General features: G+C 35.6%; 1 protein-coding gene across 3 annotated transcripts in view; it reads left to right on the plus strand.

Moving 5' to 3' along the window:
- The window catches only part of LOC123879657, a 62,065-nt gene that overhangs the window by 12,008 nt on the left and 29,235 nt on the right, over nt 1–20,822 (plus strand). For 2 of the 3 annotated variants that reach the window (XM_045927489.1, XM_045927490.1), the window contains 6 exons: nt 10,271–10,334; nt 11,900–12,061; nt 12,743–12,816; nt 14,541–14,579; nt 15,000–15,042; nt 16,213–19,656. In XM_045927489.1, coding sequence (XP_045783445.1) covers nt 10,271–10,334; nt 11,900–12,061; nt 12,743–12,816; nt 14,541–14,579; nt 15,000–15,042; nt 16,213–19,575 — 3,745 coding nt within the window. In that variant the 3' untranslated portion in view covers nt 19,576–19,656. Of the gene's footprint in view, nt 1–10,270; nt 10,335–11,899; nt 12,062–12,742; nt 12,817–14,540; nt 14,580–14,999; nt 15,043–16,212; nt 19,657–20,822 lie in introns of those variants that run through there. The other variant, XM_045927491.1, reaches the window with a different exon arrangement.

Here is a 20,822-nt window from a genome sequence, read left to right on the forward strand (position 1 = left end):
TTTTGGTAAATAGACAATATTTGTTTTAGAAGATCGTATTTTCGTTAAATACCACGTTAACAACGATGTAAAATCGGTGAATTAGTGAACTACTGTGTTGTGAAATTATGACGGTTTGTTACGAAAAATAAGGGTACTTTTCTTCCATAGGCTGACCTGCCCTACGCTTATCTTCTAGAAACTAAATGTGAATTTCATATCGCCTTCCTCGTAAAATGTTCTGGATGATGGCGAAAATTCCATTGAAATTCGCATTTATTCGAAAGTGAATTATGCAAAACTTGTATTGCGACTTTATTTGATTCTATTCTATGAAGTGATCACATCACACTATCACACTAATATTATAAAGGAGAAAGTTTGTATCTGTGTGTGTGTATGTTTGTTACTCCTTCACGCAAAAACTACTGGACGGATTGGGCTGAAATTTAGAATGGAGATAGATTATACCCTGGATTAGCACATAGGCTACTTTTTATCCCGGAAAATCAAAGAGTTCCCACGGGAATATTAAAAAACCTACATCCACGCGAACGAAGTCGCGGGTATCAGCTAGTTACTGATAAAATAATACAATGTAACTAGTGACTTGTTTATTTTATACAATACTAAATTTAGAGTATAAACCAAACAGTGCAATTTGAACACCTAAACATATTATTTACTAGAGGGTGCCCGCGGCTTCGCCCGCTTTGATTTCGATTTTTTTTAAATCCCGTAAGAACTCTTCAATTTTCCGGGATAAAAAGTAGCCCGTGTCCTTCCCCGGGATGTATCCCAAGTCTGTACCAAATTTCATTAAAATCGGTTCAGTGGTTGGGCCCTGAAAACGTAGCAGACAGACAGACAGACACACTTTCGCATTTATAACATTAGTATGGACAAGTATATGCCCACAACTTTGTCCGCACGGATTTAGGTTTGTCTATAATCCTTTGGGAACTGTTCATGGTAGCCTATGGTTGTTTGGTTGGTTCTTTAGGCCTTGAAGCGAGGTACACCCATGATCCAAGCAAAAATGTTGATTTCTCTGAGATTGTAGAACAAACCAACAAACATACACACTTTCGCATTTATAATATTAGTAGTGTAAGCTTGGCCCATCTTAATTATCTATAAACGTATAGAAGTTACTGATTAGATAGTTGGCGCCACTCAAATCATAACAAATCATAACATCATATTAGAAGGCGTCATTGATTGGCTGAAGTTGTTCAACATCTGATCGATAAACGTACTGTATATAAAATTCTTATAGTTTTTAGTTGATGAATTGTAGCATAATAAAGGATAATATTTGTAATCAATATATAAGATGAAAACATCTTTATTACTTAGATGATTTGTTAAACGAGCTTGATGATTTGTATATTAGTCACTAAGTTTATTCATTGTACAATTTGGATTGGCCGATAACGATAAGATAAAAAGGGGAGTGGCTAATAAACGTGGAGAGGTTACCTGTAAGAGTGGTTTTAAAACGACGACATTCGGAAATATACTAACGTAAGAGGAACAACATTTATTTGACACAAATGTAAAAGTTAATAAATTTAAATATGAAATAAAAGTATAATAATTTATCATAAAGATTGTGTTTGTGATTTCGTCAGACCTTACCCAAAAGGTCAGAAGAGGGACATCAAGAAAATATAATATTTTCTTGTCACGCTCACGACTCAGAGAAACAAGTGGAAATATACAGAGGAACGAGAAAGAAGTGGAGGTCTAGTAGACCACAGACATTTTGGAGCACAAGGCCAATATTTGGGCCTCAATATATCAAAGTACCTAGTCATGGCATCAAAGGATTTCTGGATAAACGGGTAGGATCTTTCCATGATTTTATTTTTATTGATAGCTATTAATGGTAATTTTTTTTTTTATTTTTATTTGTGTGGGTTTTCGTTTTGTTTGTTCTACATTTAGTTATCATTTTGTTAAAAAGCTTTGCTCCGAGTTGGAATGGAAATTATATAACGTTATGATACCTAGAATTACCCACATGTTTATAATTCATCTTGTATATTGGTTATACAAATGCGATCGACCTTCAAATTGTGGTTTAAATAACATTGAGGTATTTAGAAGGCTTATTTTACAATGAAAAATGAAAAATGTTTATTTACAAAATACAGTCTTGTACAATTTTCCTGTGTCTGTGTGGTGGTACCCGCACTAGGTTATCCTGTATCGTGGGTACAATGGAATAGATAGTGAACATAGTGTTAAACAATATAAAAAGTGTGGTTTACTTAATGATGGGCGTTATTGTTACTTTTAAATAGTTTTCAGGATGTATCTACTATGTCCTGCCGGGGTTTTATTTCTCATTAAATGATTTCACAGGTGAATATCTCACGGAACGTGGTATTTCAATCTTCACACTTGTAATCGTGTGCCGAATTAGTTTGGTTAAGAGTTACGATAGGGATTTATTTTCACATACCTAGTGGTTTTGTTTTACGGAAGGTGAATTTCTGGATTTAGGTTCAATCGTTTGCTGCATTCATTGTATAGATAGATGTTTTCCTTTTTCTAGCACACAGTGACGCGATATTATCACACAGCACTCATTGGGCATCTTGAATGTTGTTTTGTGAAATTATTATTTTTTGTAAACCGCTTTGGGATAAGGTAGAAAAAGTTACATGAAATAGCTTTTCGTTTTACGCCTGCCAGTGAAATAATCCGCCTCTACTTGTAATGGTTACTGAGTGATTGGGGATATAAAATGTTAATTGATAAAAATGAAGGTGATCCGTTGTAATAAAGTAATAGTGACCAGGGTTAATAAATTGAGCATTTTGAGAAATATAAATCCTAAAATGGGTGTAAAAGTAGGTTTATCTTATCTGGTTATTCTTTAACTAAATTTAAAATTATGGTAGGTAGGTAGTCAGATAGTTTTAAATACGGGGTGCATAAATAAGTGTTTTTTTTTACAAAAGTGAGGAGAAATGTTTTCATTTATCTATTTTTACCACTTGAAACGCGTAATGTTTGAGTTTCAAACATAACTTTGCTGATAACAGCTCACCATGAACAACCCATGGCCGGCCCACTACTGAGCAACAAGTGTCTCCTCACAGAATGAGAAGGGTTTAGGCCGTAGTCTACCACGCTAGATAACAGCTAATTTACTTTTAATACTGGCACAATAATTTGAGTACTACGAGTAGTAGGTAGGTATAGTATATGGGCAGCGGGGTTTTTTTTTTACCTGTATTCACGCAATTAACTGTGTACTGCCGCATTTAAATGCAATATGATTTTGTTTTTATTGGAATAACATCGCTTGGCGGGTTAAATTCCTGGCAAATGTTCTATTAAAATTAGAGTAAGTTTTTTTTTAATGGTAATATACCTACAGTACTGCCCTTAGGGCAGGGCGCGATAATAAGTACCTACTACCAAAATACTATTTTCTTTGTTGTACGCAAGAAATTTTAGGCAAATATCTTTGCACTACGCTCGCGTTTGTGGCATGACATTATCCCAGAAATATATTTTAAAAAAAATTCACGCTCGCTTGACTCGCTTCGCGATAGTTCAGTTTCGATATGCATTTAGTTAACAAAACTCTCAGGAAACCACGTTTGTTGTGCTCTCGAAATTGATCAGTCTATTTGATAAAATCGAAATGCGGTGCCTTATAAATTTCGCTTAGGAGCGCCGGTAGTATCTCATGATAATAATATGAATATTGATCATAATTTTTTTTTTAGGATGATTAAGCATTGAAGGGTTTTCGGCTGGTCTGGCATTTCGCCTGATTTTATGTTTTTGCTTATTTAGCGCGTTCAGGAAAGCTTTGACAACGTTTTATAACATGAGTATATATTTTTTTTTTGTTTTAGTTACCCAAACAGAAAAAAAAAAGCATTAAAGATGTGGGACCGAGGGATAAATCTAGTTTGATTTTTGGTTGGATTATGAAGTTGTAGTTAGGGTATTTAAAATAGAAAGATTTCAATTGTAGGAAATGATGTAAAACATGTTGAGGATAAGTTGTGTAATAAAGTCGATAATTCACTTGTTGGATGTCACGCGATCTATTGCGAGGAGGAATCTTTTTCTTGTCTCTGTTTTTATAAATACGGTGTTCTGACGGGTTTTTATTTACGTCTCGGATTATTGAATACTTTCGGTGTTTGATTGGACGGTTAGAGGTTGCAAAAGCAATCGCCCTCTAATTAAATCATTTATTTAGGCATTAGTTCAATTTGGATTAAATCTCGCGAAAAGCCACGGTGGCTGTCTCTCGCGCGTCTTGGAAAGACATTCCTAATGCCTGTTTTTCTGAGGGAGGGATGCATTATCAAGTGAGATGAGCTGCAATGTTTGCGGCTGATTATTTTGGAAAATTTGCAATCGTGGCAAGTGGAGTAAAGTTTGACTAAACGATTTAATGAACTAAGTATATAATGGATTTGGTGAATGGTTATGTTATATAACATTTTGATAAATGGATGAATTTGAAGAGTGTATGTATGTGGTTGATGCACATTTGTTTCATATTTTTACTTAAGTTATAAAGTATTACATTTGGTGAGTAGTTATTTATATTTGGTAGGGTAGGTTTGATAAACAGGTAGTTATCTTGATTAATAAGTGAGTTATCATTTTATAAATGCGTACTTTAATGTTTGATGGACTGGTATACTTGATAAATGTGCATATTTTCATACTTCAAAGACAAGTTGTACCTATTAGTTTCTTCAAGCTTTTAGTTGCTGATAATTATATTAACATTCTTTAGAGCGCATGTCCTATGGACGAAATCGTTTATACATACTTTCACTGTTTGAAATGTTACAATCATAAAGATATAGTTATGACTAGAGGAGGTCATAGCTTGTTGCCGCTCTTGTACATCCATGTGTCGACTAGGTATTGTTATCTCAGTATATTTCAGGGAACCTCCGTTCGGGTGAAAGCGATAGCTGTTGGATAAATGCTTGTTGGGTTATCAGAAGACCGTGTAGTCTTCGATGAGGTTACTTGTAAATATTATAGCGAAATAGTAAGTTTAAAAATAGAATGAGACAAAGATAAAAATAATAACTTAAAGCATTGAAACAGCATAAAGTGAAATAGTAACTTACAAACTATACATACATATTTACGAATTATGTAGATAGATATAGTATTACTGGATTACGTATATCAAATAAGAATACTGTCAGCTCATGTTTTGTTTTCGGCGTGGTAATTTTACGCTTAAAACTCATAAGAGATATCATGAGGTTCGCTTTCTGTAAAAGTTATTAGCTTTAACAGTTAATTGATTTATTACATTATTTATTTATTATACACTCAACAAGTAAAAGTATTTTGTTTTGACAAAATCCAAAGAAGTACCTATTGGATTAATAAGGCAAGGTACGAAGCATTGGCTGGATTTTACAACATTTAAAGTTTCCTGTTCATTTTTATCATTGAGTTAATTTGAGGCGGAAGGATCCTCTTGAAAATTTTTAAGATTAAGTTATTAGTAAGAAAGTATATTTTGCTTAGGTTAGTTTAAAATGTACAGCCGGTAATTTAAAAAAAAATATATATATTTAATTTTACATAATAGGTGAAGCTGGTTGATGCACCAAAAATCGAATTATCATAGGAATTTAATTAAGCTAACATTTTTATTTATTATCAACTTCAAATATACAGTAGCAAACTGATTAGTTGGAATACATGCAGTGATTGGAATATTTAAGTTCCGATAGAAGAATCTATATCGTGGCTTGTTCCTTTATGGACAAGAATATTTTTTTTGACTCGTGGGACCACTTACACAAAATATCAACGTTCGGTTTGGAGGTCTTCCATGGCTATTCCTACAGTTCCATGACGTATTGAAGAGGTTAACACTTTGTCGCTCATCACATCAACCAGCACGGCATTTGGGTATGATGGATGGATGTAGATAGGTACACGTTTGATGGGGGGGGGTTTAGTGGTTTGTATCAATAGGAACCAGGGGTTGAATGAGGAAGGCTGAGGACAGTACGTGTGGTGCTTACTAGGGAAGGTTTATGTTCAACAGTGACCTTATGATGATGACGATGTAGATGACGATGATGATGATGATGGACGTACGAGGATGAATCTTTTACGAAACGAATAAAGGGAAATCGAACAGATGCGGGTCATTACGGTTAACATATAAAATAATGTATAAGGTACCTACTTTCTTCTAATCTTTATGATCGATCAGCTTGTGATAGAGATTTTGATGTCGTAGAGAATAGAGATGTATCGAACGGAATATTTATTTCATTTTTTTCCTGCTATTATGTTGATATCGCTTTTCTCTATGAAAAGGAATTAATGATAAACTAATAGGTATCATTCGGCGGCGAGTCGCGACTGTGTCGTTCCCAGGGTCGAATTTGGTAGTTCTGCTTATGTTACTCGAAACGACAAAGTACGCCATATGGTGCATATTATGGCTAAAATAAAATATATAAGTATCATGTGAAATTATAAATCAAAGATTCTTTTTGCATGTAGATATTATATGGTTAAGAGGCACAAGTGACGCAACTACTGTACCCTGGCGTTTGTTTAACATTGTCCATTAGTACTTCAGAATGTGGATTTTGCTAGAAAAAAAAACAATAGGTAATTGTAAGAAATATGGGAAGCGTAATCTGCATTAAAAGAAAAAGTTTGAATTGGAAGCAACCAGGCATAGGATTTTCATACATCCGTAATCACGTTCCTTTCAACTCTCTATCTATCACGGTTCACGATACGCCGTTCGCGGTTCGGGCCGTGACGCACGTGCAGACGGACAGACGGACGGAGAGCAGAGGTTTAGAAAATAGGGTCTCGTAGGCACCCTTCGAGGGGTACGGAACTGGAGAAAACTAAATTATAATAATGATAATAGGTTTTCTAGGTTACCAAGTAAAATTACTTCTCTTAGGTCGGATTGTATTATGATGGATGCTTATGAAACAAAATTAAATGAACGGTCTACTCAAAGTGTTTTATGTTTGCAGGATCCAAGGATGTTGGAAATGAACAAATGAGGGAAAGGATGACCCAAAACTAGGTATGGGTCAGGGACACAAAGTCCCAAGGAAGGAAAGGATGGAAAAGCCCCGAGGTTACGGGCTATGGACAAAAAGTCCTATAGGAGGAAGGAGGTGGACCCTAGGATAAGGGTCATTAAAAATTTGGATCTGGAGGGAAAAGACCCTAGGATAAGGGTCATTAAAAATTTGGATCTGGAGGGAAATAAGGACAATCATATATGTATCCCGGTAGAAGAGAGACGCGCCAAGGCTCGGAATCCGCGATTTTCCAATAAGAAGGGAAGAAGAAAATATGTGCGTAAAACTATTGCGTTGAAAGTGTATGAAAATGTTTTGTGATTTAAATTGAGAACTGGCGGCGATTAACTTTAAGTTTAGAGAGTTTATTTTATCAAAAGGACAAGAAGTTCACTTACACATATTCATATTAAGAATCGCTCCCGATTCTAAATATAAATATAGAAGAAAACATAATCTTTAAAGGTATGGTGACTATACAATAATATAAAAAGTCAAAACACGTTATATTCGTTAACAAACTATACCTACATCTAGCTAAGATATCTATGGTGTTTGACACTGTTTGATTAAACTTTAAACTTTGTAAAAGATTTTTCCTCCAGTATGAGTTTCGGCAAGTACATTATGTAGTAGAGCTAGGTAGTTTACATACCATAATTAGTCCTAGCTTTATGTAATTGTAGCATAATAGGTATGTTCGTTTTGTGTACCATATTTATGAGATTTAGCTTTAAAGTGATGCGTGTATGTACGGACTTTAATAGTATTTTCCTAACAAATAGACATATTTTGAATTTGTATAATTGACTTATATAATATAGTTCATCAGTTTTCTTATATAATTCTTTAGTGGGAAGGAGAGTCTAGTTGGAACAGAACTTTTAACAATTTATTTTGAGATACTTGAAACCCTTTAAAGTAGTTTTTAGTAATTAGTTTTACATGCTCATCCCCAAATCTCTATTGAGTGTTCCTGTAAAATATTGGCTTGTGAGTTATAATTGATACTTCGGACTTTATGCATGTACCTACCTTCTTTGATTAAATGGAGGCCTCCTTTAGTTGCTACTGGTCTCGCAATTTTTGATATCTTTATGATTTTTGAAAAATTATTTATAAATTTAGAGTGTCTGCATCTTTTTATTTTAATATTAGCGGAAGAGAACAGAAAAATGAATTTTAGATTAAAGGCTAAATTTGAGTGCTACTGTAGACTGGCAGGTAAAGTTGCGAGGGTAAATAGTTTGGAATTGAATTGAGTTTATCTGCTATTTTCTAATTATATCGGATGGAAAGGGTTGCTGCGAGTGCTCTAAAATTAAGTTGCAATCATAATCAATACCAATGTATCAATAAAACTGTATATTCCTTCTAGTTAAGGTTAGCAAGAATATTAATTTAATTAATTACTATCTTAATTTTTTTTTGTTTTGTTGAACTAAGTCTTTGTCATTTTGGTTGTGAAGTTTACATGTTACTTAAGTTTTAATTTTTTTTTTTTAAAAGCGATGAGACTCGCTTAAAACAGGATGGCCGAGCTGTAAGCTTGGCCCATCTTAATTATCTATAAACGTATAGAAGTTACTGATTAGATAGTTGGCGCCACTCAAATCATAACAAATCATAACATCATATTAGAAGGCGTCATTGATTGGCTGAAGTTGTTCAACATCTGATCGATAAACGTACTGTATATAAAATTCTTATAGTTTTTAGTTGATGAATTGTAGCATAATAAAGGATAATATTTGTAATCAATATATAAGATGAAAACATCTTTATTACTTAGATGATTTGTTAAACGAGCTTGATGATTTGTATATTAGTCACTAAGTTTATTCATTGTACAATTTGGATTGGCCGATAACGATAAGATAAAAAGGGGAGTGGCTAATAAACGTGGAGAGGTTACCTGTAAGAGTGGTTTTAAAACGACGACATTCGGAAATATACTAACGTAAGAGGAACAACATTTATTTGACACAAATGTAAAAGTTAATAAATTTAAATATGAAATAAAAGTATAATAATTTATCATAAAGATTGTGTTTGTGATTTCGTCAGACCTTACCCAAAAGTAGGGATTAGGGTTTCACATTTAAAATAAATGTTTATAAACCATAATAATTAATGAACTGGTCAATTGTGAGTTGGACTCACATACAAGAAGTGTTCTGTACTATCGAACAAGATATGTAACACAATTTTGTTATTTGTTGTTATAGCGGCAAATACATATTCTGTGAAAACTTCAGCTCTCTGCGTAGATATATATTCATCTATATAGAGATATATAGATGCGTAGATGTATTCATGAGATACAGGCCGCTGACGAACAGACTAACAGACACTGGAACAGTCATAGCTGAAACTGTCAGACTTCATTTTTAATTTAATTAGTTTTAGTAGTTTAGTAGAGTATTTTTAGCGTATTTTTAGGGTTCCATACCTGAAGGGTGCCAAGGTTACCTTATTATAAAGCCTCTGCCGTCTGTTTGTCCATCTGTCTGTCAGCAGGCTGTATCTTGTGAACCATAATAGGCAGAGAGATGAAATTTTCCTAGAATGTGTATTTCTTTTGCAACTTTATCAACAAATAATAATAATTTTCAAATTAAACTGTTACTTTTATTTAGAATTCTTTATTGCGCACACAAACCCTCAATAGATCAAGGGTTATAGGAGCAGACTGAAATCCAAAAGGTCTGCGGTTCAAACCCTTCCCGTTGCACTATTGTCGTACCCACCCCTAGCACAAGCTTTACGCTTAGTTGGAGGGGAAAAGAGAATGTTAGGCATGTTTCAAATGGCTAATTCATTTTTTAACCCTCGGCCCAAAAAAAGGGGTGTTATAAGTTTGACATGTGTATCTGTGTATCTGTCTGTGGCATCGTAGCGCCTAAACGAATGAACCGATTTTAATTTAGTTTTTTTTTTGTTTGAAAGGTGGCTTGATCGAGAGTGTTCTTAGCTATCATCCAAGAAAATCGGTTCAGTCATTTGAAAGTTATCAGCTTTTTTCTAGTTACTGTAACCTTCACATGTCGGGGGTGTTATAAATTTTTAATGTACACTTGTTTAAAAGACATGCATATACAGATCACACATTTTATTACATGTTTACATGTTATTTGTTATACAATGGTACAGAACCCTTTGTGTGTGGATCTGACTAGTATTTGACCAATTATTCCTTGTTGCAGGAAGCTAGATCACTGTGCCAATGGTGGTAACTTTGACGTATCTTTTCAAGATGAAGATAACGCGGTAAGACTCTGCTCACTTCCTCTTTGTCATATAACTCACTATGTGGTAGTTTCCTTCATCATCATCATCAGCCTGTGGGCGTCCACTGTTGGACATAGGCCTTCCCTAAAGAGCGCCACCACACCTGGTCCTCAGCCTTCCTCATCCAGCCAGTTCCCGCCTTCCGCTTTATATCGTCGGTCCATCGTGCTGGAGGGCGTCCTACACTACGCTTGCTTAAACGCGGTCTCCACTCAAGGACTTTCCGGCTCCAACGGCCATCGCCTCTACGACGGGCATGGCCTGCCCACTGCCACTTCAGCTTGCTAATAGTTTGGGCTATGTCAGTGACCTTGGTAGTTTTCCTTAGTTTACTTAAAACCAAACGAATCCATACCAGAACCTGGATGCTGGGAATCAAATATTTGATCTTTCATTACTAACTAGTTACATATTCGGCAGCCAGAAGGATGTTTGAAGGAAACGAAGATGGGTTTTAACTAAATTTATTCTAAGATTCCTACAATTTTACCTCACCTAACGTCTGGATCAATGTTAGATACAGACTCTTACATTATGAGGACCTAAAGCCAATCTAACCTAACCTAACTAGAAACTGCGTCGAGGTGTGACGACAGAATGCCCCCCTTCACATCTCTCACCTAGTTTTTATACCATAAATACAAAATAAAAAATAAAAAAGCCTTATATTCATCCTTAATAAATTTCTAAACAAAGAATTGGTTGACAAAAAAATAATTTTCATTTTAATTTTAAGGACCTCTCATTGAGTAAAGGCCTCCTCCAGATTTTTCCAGGTCTTCCTGTCTAGAGCCTTTCTTTTCCAGTTTATACCTCCCGTTTCTTTAATTTCATTTTCCCAGCTTTCTACAGGTCTACCTCTCTTTCGTTTCCCAACTGGGCCACGCCATTCAGTCATCGTCTTTGTCCATCTTTTATCTGTGAGTCGAATAACATGACCAGCCCATTTCCACTTTTATACCATAACTAACATCAAATGTAGATCAGTCCCAAATGGTAGAATGCACGCGTGACGACGAGGTGATCTTGATGACGGTGCGCTGAACTCATGACCTACTGGCATAGCCTTCGAAGCTTATTCACTGCCCAAGTGATTTCACCATGTATTCCTTGGAATATGTAACAAACTTAGCACCACTAACTCGTAAATGTTATTGTAAACAATTCCAGATTGTATTGGATAGAATCAGGCGTTACTTTGCGGAAGTTCATGTTTAGCAAGAAACAGTTAAAAATTATTTTGCTATAATCCGCCAACAGAAAAAATCTGTATGGTCAAACATGCAGTTACAAGCTAAGCACCGCTTACCTCCCCAACCAAGCAATAAAGCCAAGTTCTCTATTACTCTCCACTACTCTCTACTAAAAATCTTGTGTGGTGGTGCATGCGAGTGGTGGTGGCAGTGCTTGCTTGGGAACTTGGCTTTATTGCTTGGTTGGGGAGGTAAGCGGTGCTTAGCTTGTAACTGCATGTTTGACCATACAGATTTTTCTGTTGGCGGATTATAGCGAAATAATTTTTAACTGTTTCTTGCTAATTCCAGATTGGCTTTGAGCAAGGGCTGGTTTCGGAGCAGGACAAAGATTTTGAGTACCAGCAGCTGCAGCTTAAGATGAACTACCTCAAGCTGCAAGAGGAAAAGCTGCAGTGCCAAGAGGAAAAGCTGCAGTGCCAAGAGGCCTTGCTGCTTTACAAGAAGAAGACTGTGAGTACAAGCATCATTGTCAAATTGATAAACAGCTTGACGACAGAGTTTTTTTTTTATAATAAAGAATATTAGCCATGTTAAATGACTAATATTCCCCTTTCCTCTCCAACTAAGCGTCAGGCTTGTGCTAGGAGTAGGTACGACAATAGTGCAACAGACGGGGTTTGAACCGTTGACCTGTCGGTTTTCAGTCCACTCCTTTACCGGTTGAGCTATTGAGGCTCAGAGTTATCCAGTGTGAGGAAACTCTGAATCAACATTATTATTATTTTTTACTAGCTGATGCCCGCGACTTCGTTCGCGTGGATGTAGTTTTTTTAAAAATCCCGTGGGAACTCTTTGATTTTCCAGGATAAAAAGTAGCCTATGTGCTAATCCAGAGTATAATCTATCTCCATTCTAAATTTCAGCCCAATCCGTCCAGTAGTTTTAGCGTGAAGGAGTAACAAACATACACACACACACACACATACACACACATACACACTTTCGCCTTTATAATATTAGTGTGATTAGAGGATGCCCGCGACTTTGTCTGTGTGGATTTAGATTTTCATAGATCCCGCGGGAGCTGTTTGATTTTCCGGGATAAAAAGTTGCATATTTCGATTACAGGGAGGCAAGCTACTGTTGATCAGAGAGTTTTTTTTTGTTTGAAGATGTTTTATATTGTTTCAGACTGCACCAAAACCTATTGCCAGTCGCTGCATTCTGCCTGATGGCAGGATCCAAGTGCGCAACGTACATGACAGGTAACTATTGCATTATTTACTTATAGTAATACAAATTTTATTAGTCATATCGCCAATCCAAATATATAAAAGGAAAAGTTTACTGACTGACTGATCTCTACTGAACGGATTGAGCTGAAAGGAGATTGACGAATTCTATAGAGTTTCAGACCCAAACTATCAGAACCGTGAGCCTCAAGCCCACGTTCAGGAATCAAATTTCTCATGCTTGTCTAGTAAACCAGTCTAACAAAAAACTTCGTCAAAGTCTATCAAATAAAATATTAGTCTATTTTATTGGTATTATAAATATTATATTTTAATACATGTAATAGTGGTTTATGTATTAGTATGTATCAGTTATTTGAATGTATGTTTATTAGTATATTACACACCACCTGCAGTCTAATTTTCCTTATACTTTCCAATCTTTAAGGTTGCCTGGTAGAGATCGCTAATTAGCGATAAGGCCGCCTTTTGTATCTTCCCTCTGTCTGTGTTTTGTATTCTTTAATGTAATCCTTCTTGTGGTTGTGCAAATAAAGTGTATTTATTATTTATAAATTAAGTTGGGAGAAAAAAGATATTCACTTGTATTACCATGTAACAGTTATTTATAATGTGTGCTTGTGAATAATTACATTTTTGATCCCCACCTTCTAAAAGTATCAGGCTTACACAGAAAAATACTCTGAAAAATGTTATTAAAATTAAATGATTTCCAAATTCACCAACCTCCTTTGGCATGCAGATAGCTATTATGATGTAGACATCCGCTAAGAAAGGATTTTAGAAAATTCAACGACATTGGCGAAGTGCACTGTGCTGGGTTGGCACTACAATAAGCCACCAATCAAGGAAGAAGAAAATTCAACTCCTAAGGGGGTCAAATAGAAGTTTGAAAGTTGAGTTATCCACATGGACAAAGTCAAGGGAATAAGCTAGTAATAATATAATCTTCCCAACCAGGGACGGATCTTGAATTTGTGGGGCCCTGGGCTAATACTGCTTAGGGGCCCTACCTAATTACTCAACTAATTGAAGACTAATTGCCATTTTGACAAGAAACTGTTTTCTGTTTAAAACACGGGTTGATGATCGTAGTGTTGCCAACCTTATGATTGGTTTTTATTAATTCTAGATAATTTTTACTATTGGTTTCAGTTCGGTTGGGGGCCCTCTGTATTCGCGGGGCCCTGGGCTGCAGCCCAAAAAGCCTTTAAGTAGATCCGCCCCTGTTCCTAACCCAATTAGGCAACTACGTGGGAGATATTATAGTGCACAAGTGTATTGCCAAACACCGTGCACTCTCTGTTCCCTCACTCTCATAGCCTGATGGAATAGGAATCCGAGACTACTGGAGAGAGATTAGGCCCGATGGCTTCCCGACCGAGCGAAGGATACTATTCAAATCTAAAAAATCAATTATATCAACCACTAGCTGATGCCCGCGACTTCGTTCGCGTGGATGTAGGCTTTTAAAATTCCCGTGGGAACTCTTTGATTTTCCGAGATAAAAAGTAGCCTATGTGCTAATCCAGGGTATAATCTATCTCCACAGCCCAATCCGTCCAGTAGTTTTTGCGTGAAGCAGTAACAAACATACACACATACATACAAACTTTCTCCTTTATAATATTAGTGTGATTACATTATCTTACATTGACAATTTTGAAAATGCTTTGATTTTGAGTTTCTTATTCAATCGTCACATGTATATTAATTACTATTTTACTATTATACAGACAGCGAATCGGAACTTTAATAATTAATTATCATAATAGGTAAGTTTAATAATGGTTTATGAAGATTTCAATTCCTACATTACACCTGGAAGAAAAATTTTATTTTTATGAAAAAGGGAACCCTTATTAGGATCGCTTTGTTGTCTGTCTGTCTGTCTGTCCGTCCGTCTGTCCATCCGTCCGTCCGTCTGTCCATCCGTCCGTCTGTCCGCCTGTCCTATCTCTTCAATTTTCAAAGTAAGATAACTGTACCAAATGGGGTATCATATGAAAGGGCTTTACCTGTACATTCTAAAACAGATTTTTATTTACTTTTATGCATAATATTTTTTGATTTATCGTGCAAAATGTCGAAAATAATACGCGAGTACGGAACCCCCAGTGCGCTAGTCTGACTCACACTTGGCCGGTTTTTTTATTTTAATATTCTTTCTTTCTATATACATTTTTCTTTCACAGAACTGACCCGGATACCACATTCAGCTCGGCTGCTGGGGATTCGGTGAGTTCATGTTTTTTCATGAAAGGTGCACAAAACAGGTTGTAAGGTGTCTAAAAGAGCCTCGATAGCTCAAAGGTTGAGGAGCGGACTGAATTCCGAAAAGTCGGCGGTTCAAACTCCACCCGTTGCACTATTGTCGTACTCACTCCTGGCACAAGCTTTACGCTTAATTGGAGGGGAAAGGGTGGTATTAGTCATGATTAGCATGGCTAATATTCTTTTTTTTAAAAAAAACAATAGATCACGCAAACAACTAAAATCTTAGTTAAACCTGTTTGTGGGATACTTTAGTGTAGTTATTTGCTGGGAAGATTATATTGTCCAATTTAAGAATAGGTGATTAAAGCGGGATTTACATTATGAATAGTGTCACAACATCAATTTCAGTATCAATTGCACGTGTAAACGTTTACATGCATTTGATAGTGAAAAAAAAAAATTAATGTCGTGACACTAATTTCATGCCACTAATTTCGTAATGTAAATTCCGCTTAAAGAAAATCTTAACTCATATTACTATTTGAAAATGCCTTCAAAATCTTACATTTTAAATTAAATTTAGAGAGGATTGCATGTGGCCAGGTCTACTTATTCTACTGGGAGTTTTCGGTCTTGCCTAGTTGCTAACCTATGCAAATTGCCTATGGCGTTCTTTTAAAAACCAAAATATAGAGAAACTTTCTTCCAGATGATTATGAGCATTTTGTTGAAAAAAAAAAAAAACAAAATTGTTAGGTTCTATCCTAAGTGAATTATGAATTTACTGTTTAATACTCAGGTCTCAGACTATACAGGTTTGGATCCATTCCACAGTCTTGGTTGATATAAAGACATGGTTTTTGGTACTTATGTAGTTGATACACATAAAATACACTTTTTCATAAGGCTTTGGATGTACCGAGTACAGGAATGGATCCAAACTTGTGAGCTCGCACCCTAACTTTATACGATTTCAGCGTAAACCAATGGTGTTCCAAAACCCGACAATGTTTTACATAGTACATTAATGTTTGTTAACCTAATTTTATTTTAATACACATCTCATTATCACAAAAAAGTTACAAAAACGTATACGCTCTTTATACATTATACGGGTTACGAGGTACTGCATGGGTTTGAGTACGCTTCGAAACCGTGAGCACTGACAACAGTAGAACAATTTGTCGACAGAGGGCGTTAAAGTCATGTTCCTGTGACCAGAGCGCTTGGAACGTTCCTCGAACCTCTGGGAGTTCCACTGCATCCACTTGCGTACTGTGCTCAGAAGACAGGAGTGTTACTGCCAAAGATAAGTCTGTAAAGTATGACAAGTCGCCCGACAAATACGTAAAATCCATTAGCACAGTTACAGAGTCAGTAGATTTGAGTAAAACAGATCAAAAGTCCGAGTATTCGAGGTACAGCAAGACGACGCAGGTCACTAAATCCGTCATAAGTAAGTCAGATTATAGCAAAGTAAGTGAAACTGTTACAAAGCAATCAGATGTAACCAGCAAAAGAATTACTAAGCTAGGTAGAAAAAGTGACGTTCACTGCGATTATAACTATAGCGAAGTTTGTATTGACAGCGATGATGAGACAGATGAAACAAACAGACTTATAGTACTGAGAAATGCTGATTACATGGACGTTGTTGACGATAAATTGAAAATTGTTGTCGCACTGTCAGGCTACCCAAAGTCCAAGATGCGGTTAAAACAAATGGAAGTATTCCAACGCTCTCTGAATGGTGTTATTGATATGCAACTCAAAGCAGGTCTTATGAAGCGAAATCCACAGTTTTTGGACTATTATTTGAATAGAGGCGCGATTGTATGCATATGCAAGGACGTTGAAAGCAGGGATTGGATGGTTAGAATAACTCCCGGCTTGCAGGAACGCATGTTGGACAACTTGGTTTTGCTTAAAGCGAAAGTAAAAAGGTTGTGTTTGGCCGTGATAAAGATTCCTAAGTCTTGTTGGCCGGCAACCGCTCACGACGCATTCAAACTCTTGCAGTACTTCAACCCGACATTGAAAACTAATTTGTGGAAAATTTACGCCCAAAAAGTCGTGGACGATGTAGAAATTACGTCTTTTTTGGTAGATAGGGTGTCTGGGGAAATTATACGTGGACCGAATTTCAAAAATGTTATAGACTACAACCAAATGGAGTTCGAATTGACTGGTTATACTGAAATTTATTATGAATGCTTCCTTTCTGATATGGATGAAGATTTGTCTAGCGTTGCCTCTAGAGTTAAACTGTTGGAAGAATTGCGATCCGCTGAAGTAACGCCGAGGAATAAATCTGAAAATGTTAACGAAAAAAATGGGCTCGAAAAAGAAAGTAACTCAAAGATTAATGTCAATTTTGAAGAAAGTACCGAAGAAGTAATTAAAACAGCACGAAATCAAAAAGTGGAAGACAAAGTTGTGGATGTTAATGAGTATTTCGGTTCCTCGAATGTTAAAAATACGTCGAATGATGTGAAATTAACATTAACAGAAGATACTGAACAGGTTAATGTATTGCAAGCCAATAATAACAGTTGTGAGGAACGTGAGATTGAAAAGAATGAAGTAAACAAACCAGAAGTAGAACTTAACGAAGTTAATACTTCTATAGCAGCTGTTTCAGACGTAACCGAGTCAATTATAGAAAGTAGCGAGAACCTAGTTATTGGTAGAAACAGTAACTTAAATATTGATAGCAATAGAGGTATCGCTTATTATAGACGTACGAACTACTTGCACGTAGAAAACGAGCTTAAAATAGCGATAGTTCTTGAGGGTTACCCCCAAAATAAGTTGGAAGGAACCCACATTAGGCGACTAAAGCATTTGTTCAAAGAATATTTGCACAAAGATATGAAGATGCAGCGATTTTCCAATATGATCATCCCGAAATTCCAGGACATATACTTGTCGAACGGAGCTGTGATATACATTTGTGATAGTTTAGAAACTATAGACTACTTGAGAGAAATTCTGCCTAAATTTGTTACCAATACGGGGTTAAAACTAATATTTAAAGATGTTAGAAATTTAGTCAGGTACACTAGGATAGTTATGAAATTGCCAAAAGAGCTCGCTCATGTAGCATCTCGTGATATTTTGCTCAAGCTTCAAGAACAATATCCGAAATTGAAACCAGATTGCTGGAAGCATTATTCGGATGTCGCAGGAAAACAAAAAAGACAATTTGGCGTCGAACCTGAGTCCTTAGTTGTATTAAAAAGTGCAGATTTCGACCCAACTTACGATGGTGAGAAACTTAGTTTTAGAATAATCGACAGACAGAAACCTGGAATCAACTTTGAAGATTCTAATGTTACAGAACATAAAGAAGAAATGGAAAGCGAGGAGGCGAAGGAATTGAGAGATAAAATTGTAAAAGCTATGTATTGTGCCATAGAACCTGGTATAATGAACGCTCCTTTAACTAAAAGAAGAGCCAACCACTACTCCGAAGTAATCGCTGACGATTTTAAACTATACGTTGGCCCAAATAACTATCCAGAAACTCGAATAGACGAGCCAATGTTTTTCTCTATCAAGAAAACGATTGAGACCATAATTTTCGAAGCTATCTATAATGGAAATGACGAATTTATCCCGAAGATTCACGATTTTTATTTGTTCGATGGTGTCATATTCATCATTTGTCAAGACATGGCTTCACGATTATGGATAGAAAGGAATATCCCAACAATGAATACTAAATTAAAGGGAAATTTAAAAGCTACAGAATTCCGTGGAGCAGTTGGCATTATAAGCATGTTTGTGAAAACTGATAAGGGCTACGATGAGGTTATAAATATTTTGCAAACACAGAATCCGAGGTTACGTACGAAATATTGGAGGAAGATAAGTACGGTTAAAAGTCGTGTTAAGCTTGATGTAGTTTTGCAAATCGATAAACTATCTGCACATGTCATAACTGATCCGAAGTTTAACGGTAAAATTGGTGATAGTATTGCAGAATTTAAACTTGGCCATTTGAAATCGTTGCTTGGTAAGAAGAGTTTAGAAGAACTAAGCAAAGTCAAAACTAAGAAACAATTTACTAACAATAATAATTATAAGAAAGTAGAAACGAAAAATAATGCCAGTCAAGCTTTAGTTGCACAGGACAATTTGAATATCACAGACCATACAATTAAAGATTCCGAAAAAGAGGTTTTCATTGAAGAATTAAAACTTAACGATGGAGAAAGCCGAGTTTTCTTTTACACTGGATCAGATTATCGATCGACAGACAGAGATTCGATTAGGAGCTATAATTACATTGAAGAAAACGAACAGGGGTATTGCAAGGTTATTTTAAAAGTACCCACAAATATTTTACCAGACGATGGCTTGGATATCATTTTCGATTTGCTGGAAGATAAAAATCCTGGGTTGAATACAGAGTTGTGGAAAGTTGAAGAACAATCCGAGTACAATCGAGGCAAATTTATTGTACTTGTAGACAAACAGTCCGCTTCAGTTATTAAAGGTAAGGATTTTGATCCAACTTTAGGGGGAGAGAAGTTGAAATTTCTGTTCTAAAATTACCCGGGACTTTGTGGTGGCGTTTGTTGGCGCGCGTGTTGTGACTTTTTGGAATGTTTTTTTGTTAGAAGTGGCCGGTTTTTGTGTCCCGCTGGTGTTTATTGGTGGTGGAACTGACCGAGGAACTAACTGAGAAGCGCTCTAGAGGGGCGTCGCGTGTATGTCGGCGGGCGCCGGCACAGACGAAGTCCATACTTATACATATAGTTTTCCTAACTTGTAAATAACTACACACTTGACATTGGCTAATCAGTGTAAAGCCAGACGAGAGAAGAAAAAAAATTACCCGACTTCGAACTAATTTGTGTAATAATTACCAACTGATGAAAGTTTTAGTAATAATATTCCTAACTGTTGCTTTAAGTTTTGTTTATAAAAAACTGACAGATCTAAATTAGCTATTGTTTTTTGTTGCGATGTGTTACTAATTGATTTTATTGTTTTTTTTTTTTTTTGTGTTATAATTATTATGGTTAATTAATTGGGATGATGCCTGTGTCAAAAATAAATTATTTCTTAGGAATCATTAAATAGAGGGTCTTCCAAAATTCGTAAATTCCACATCCGCTGTTAGTTTTCAGTTTGCTAACCATTTTATAAATTATCGATTTAACTAAAAAAGTACGTCAAATTACGGCAAATGTTTATGACATACAAGCTCCCTTACTAAGCGAGCGTTTTGACGTTTGACAAAAAAAAGTTGCTGATTTGACTAGTAGTCATCATCCCTATTACCAACTGATAAAGTTTTAGTAATAATAGACCTAACTGCTTCTTTGGGGTTTGTTTATAGAAAACTGACAGATCTTAAATTAGGTATTGTTTTTTTATTTATTTTATTGTATTTTTGTGTTATAATTATTATGATTAATTTAATTATATGAGATTTCCATTCTAATCAATTTTATTCAATGAAATAATTCAATTTAATGTTTTTGCGATTATTATTTATGTATTTTATTCTGTGATGACATCTACTAGTTCTGTTTTTAACTGTAGTTAAGGAATGTAATTCCGTTCTAATTTTAAATAATTTATAATTTTTTTTAAATCGATTTTCCCGCCGTTTTTGCATTTACAAAAGTTGAGAAAAACACATGAATTCCTAGTAATTAATTTACAAAATTAATTAAAACAAAGTTAAAGTGCGCTGTATAGATTTCAGAACACTTGTATGTTTTTATCATTTACACTAGTTTTGTAGGTAAGTATTATTTTAGTATGGCAACATATTATTTCAATTG

Source organism: Maniola jurtina, chromosome 28 (genome assembly GCF_905333055.1).
Source record: "Maniola jurtina chromosome 28, ilManJurt1.1, whole genome shotgun sequence".
Classification (NCBI taxonomy): domain Eukaryota; kingdom Metazoa; phylum Arthropoda; class Insecta; order Lepidoptera; family Nymphalidae; genus Maniola; species Maniola jurtina.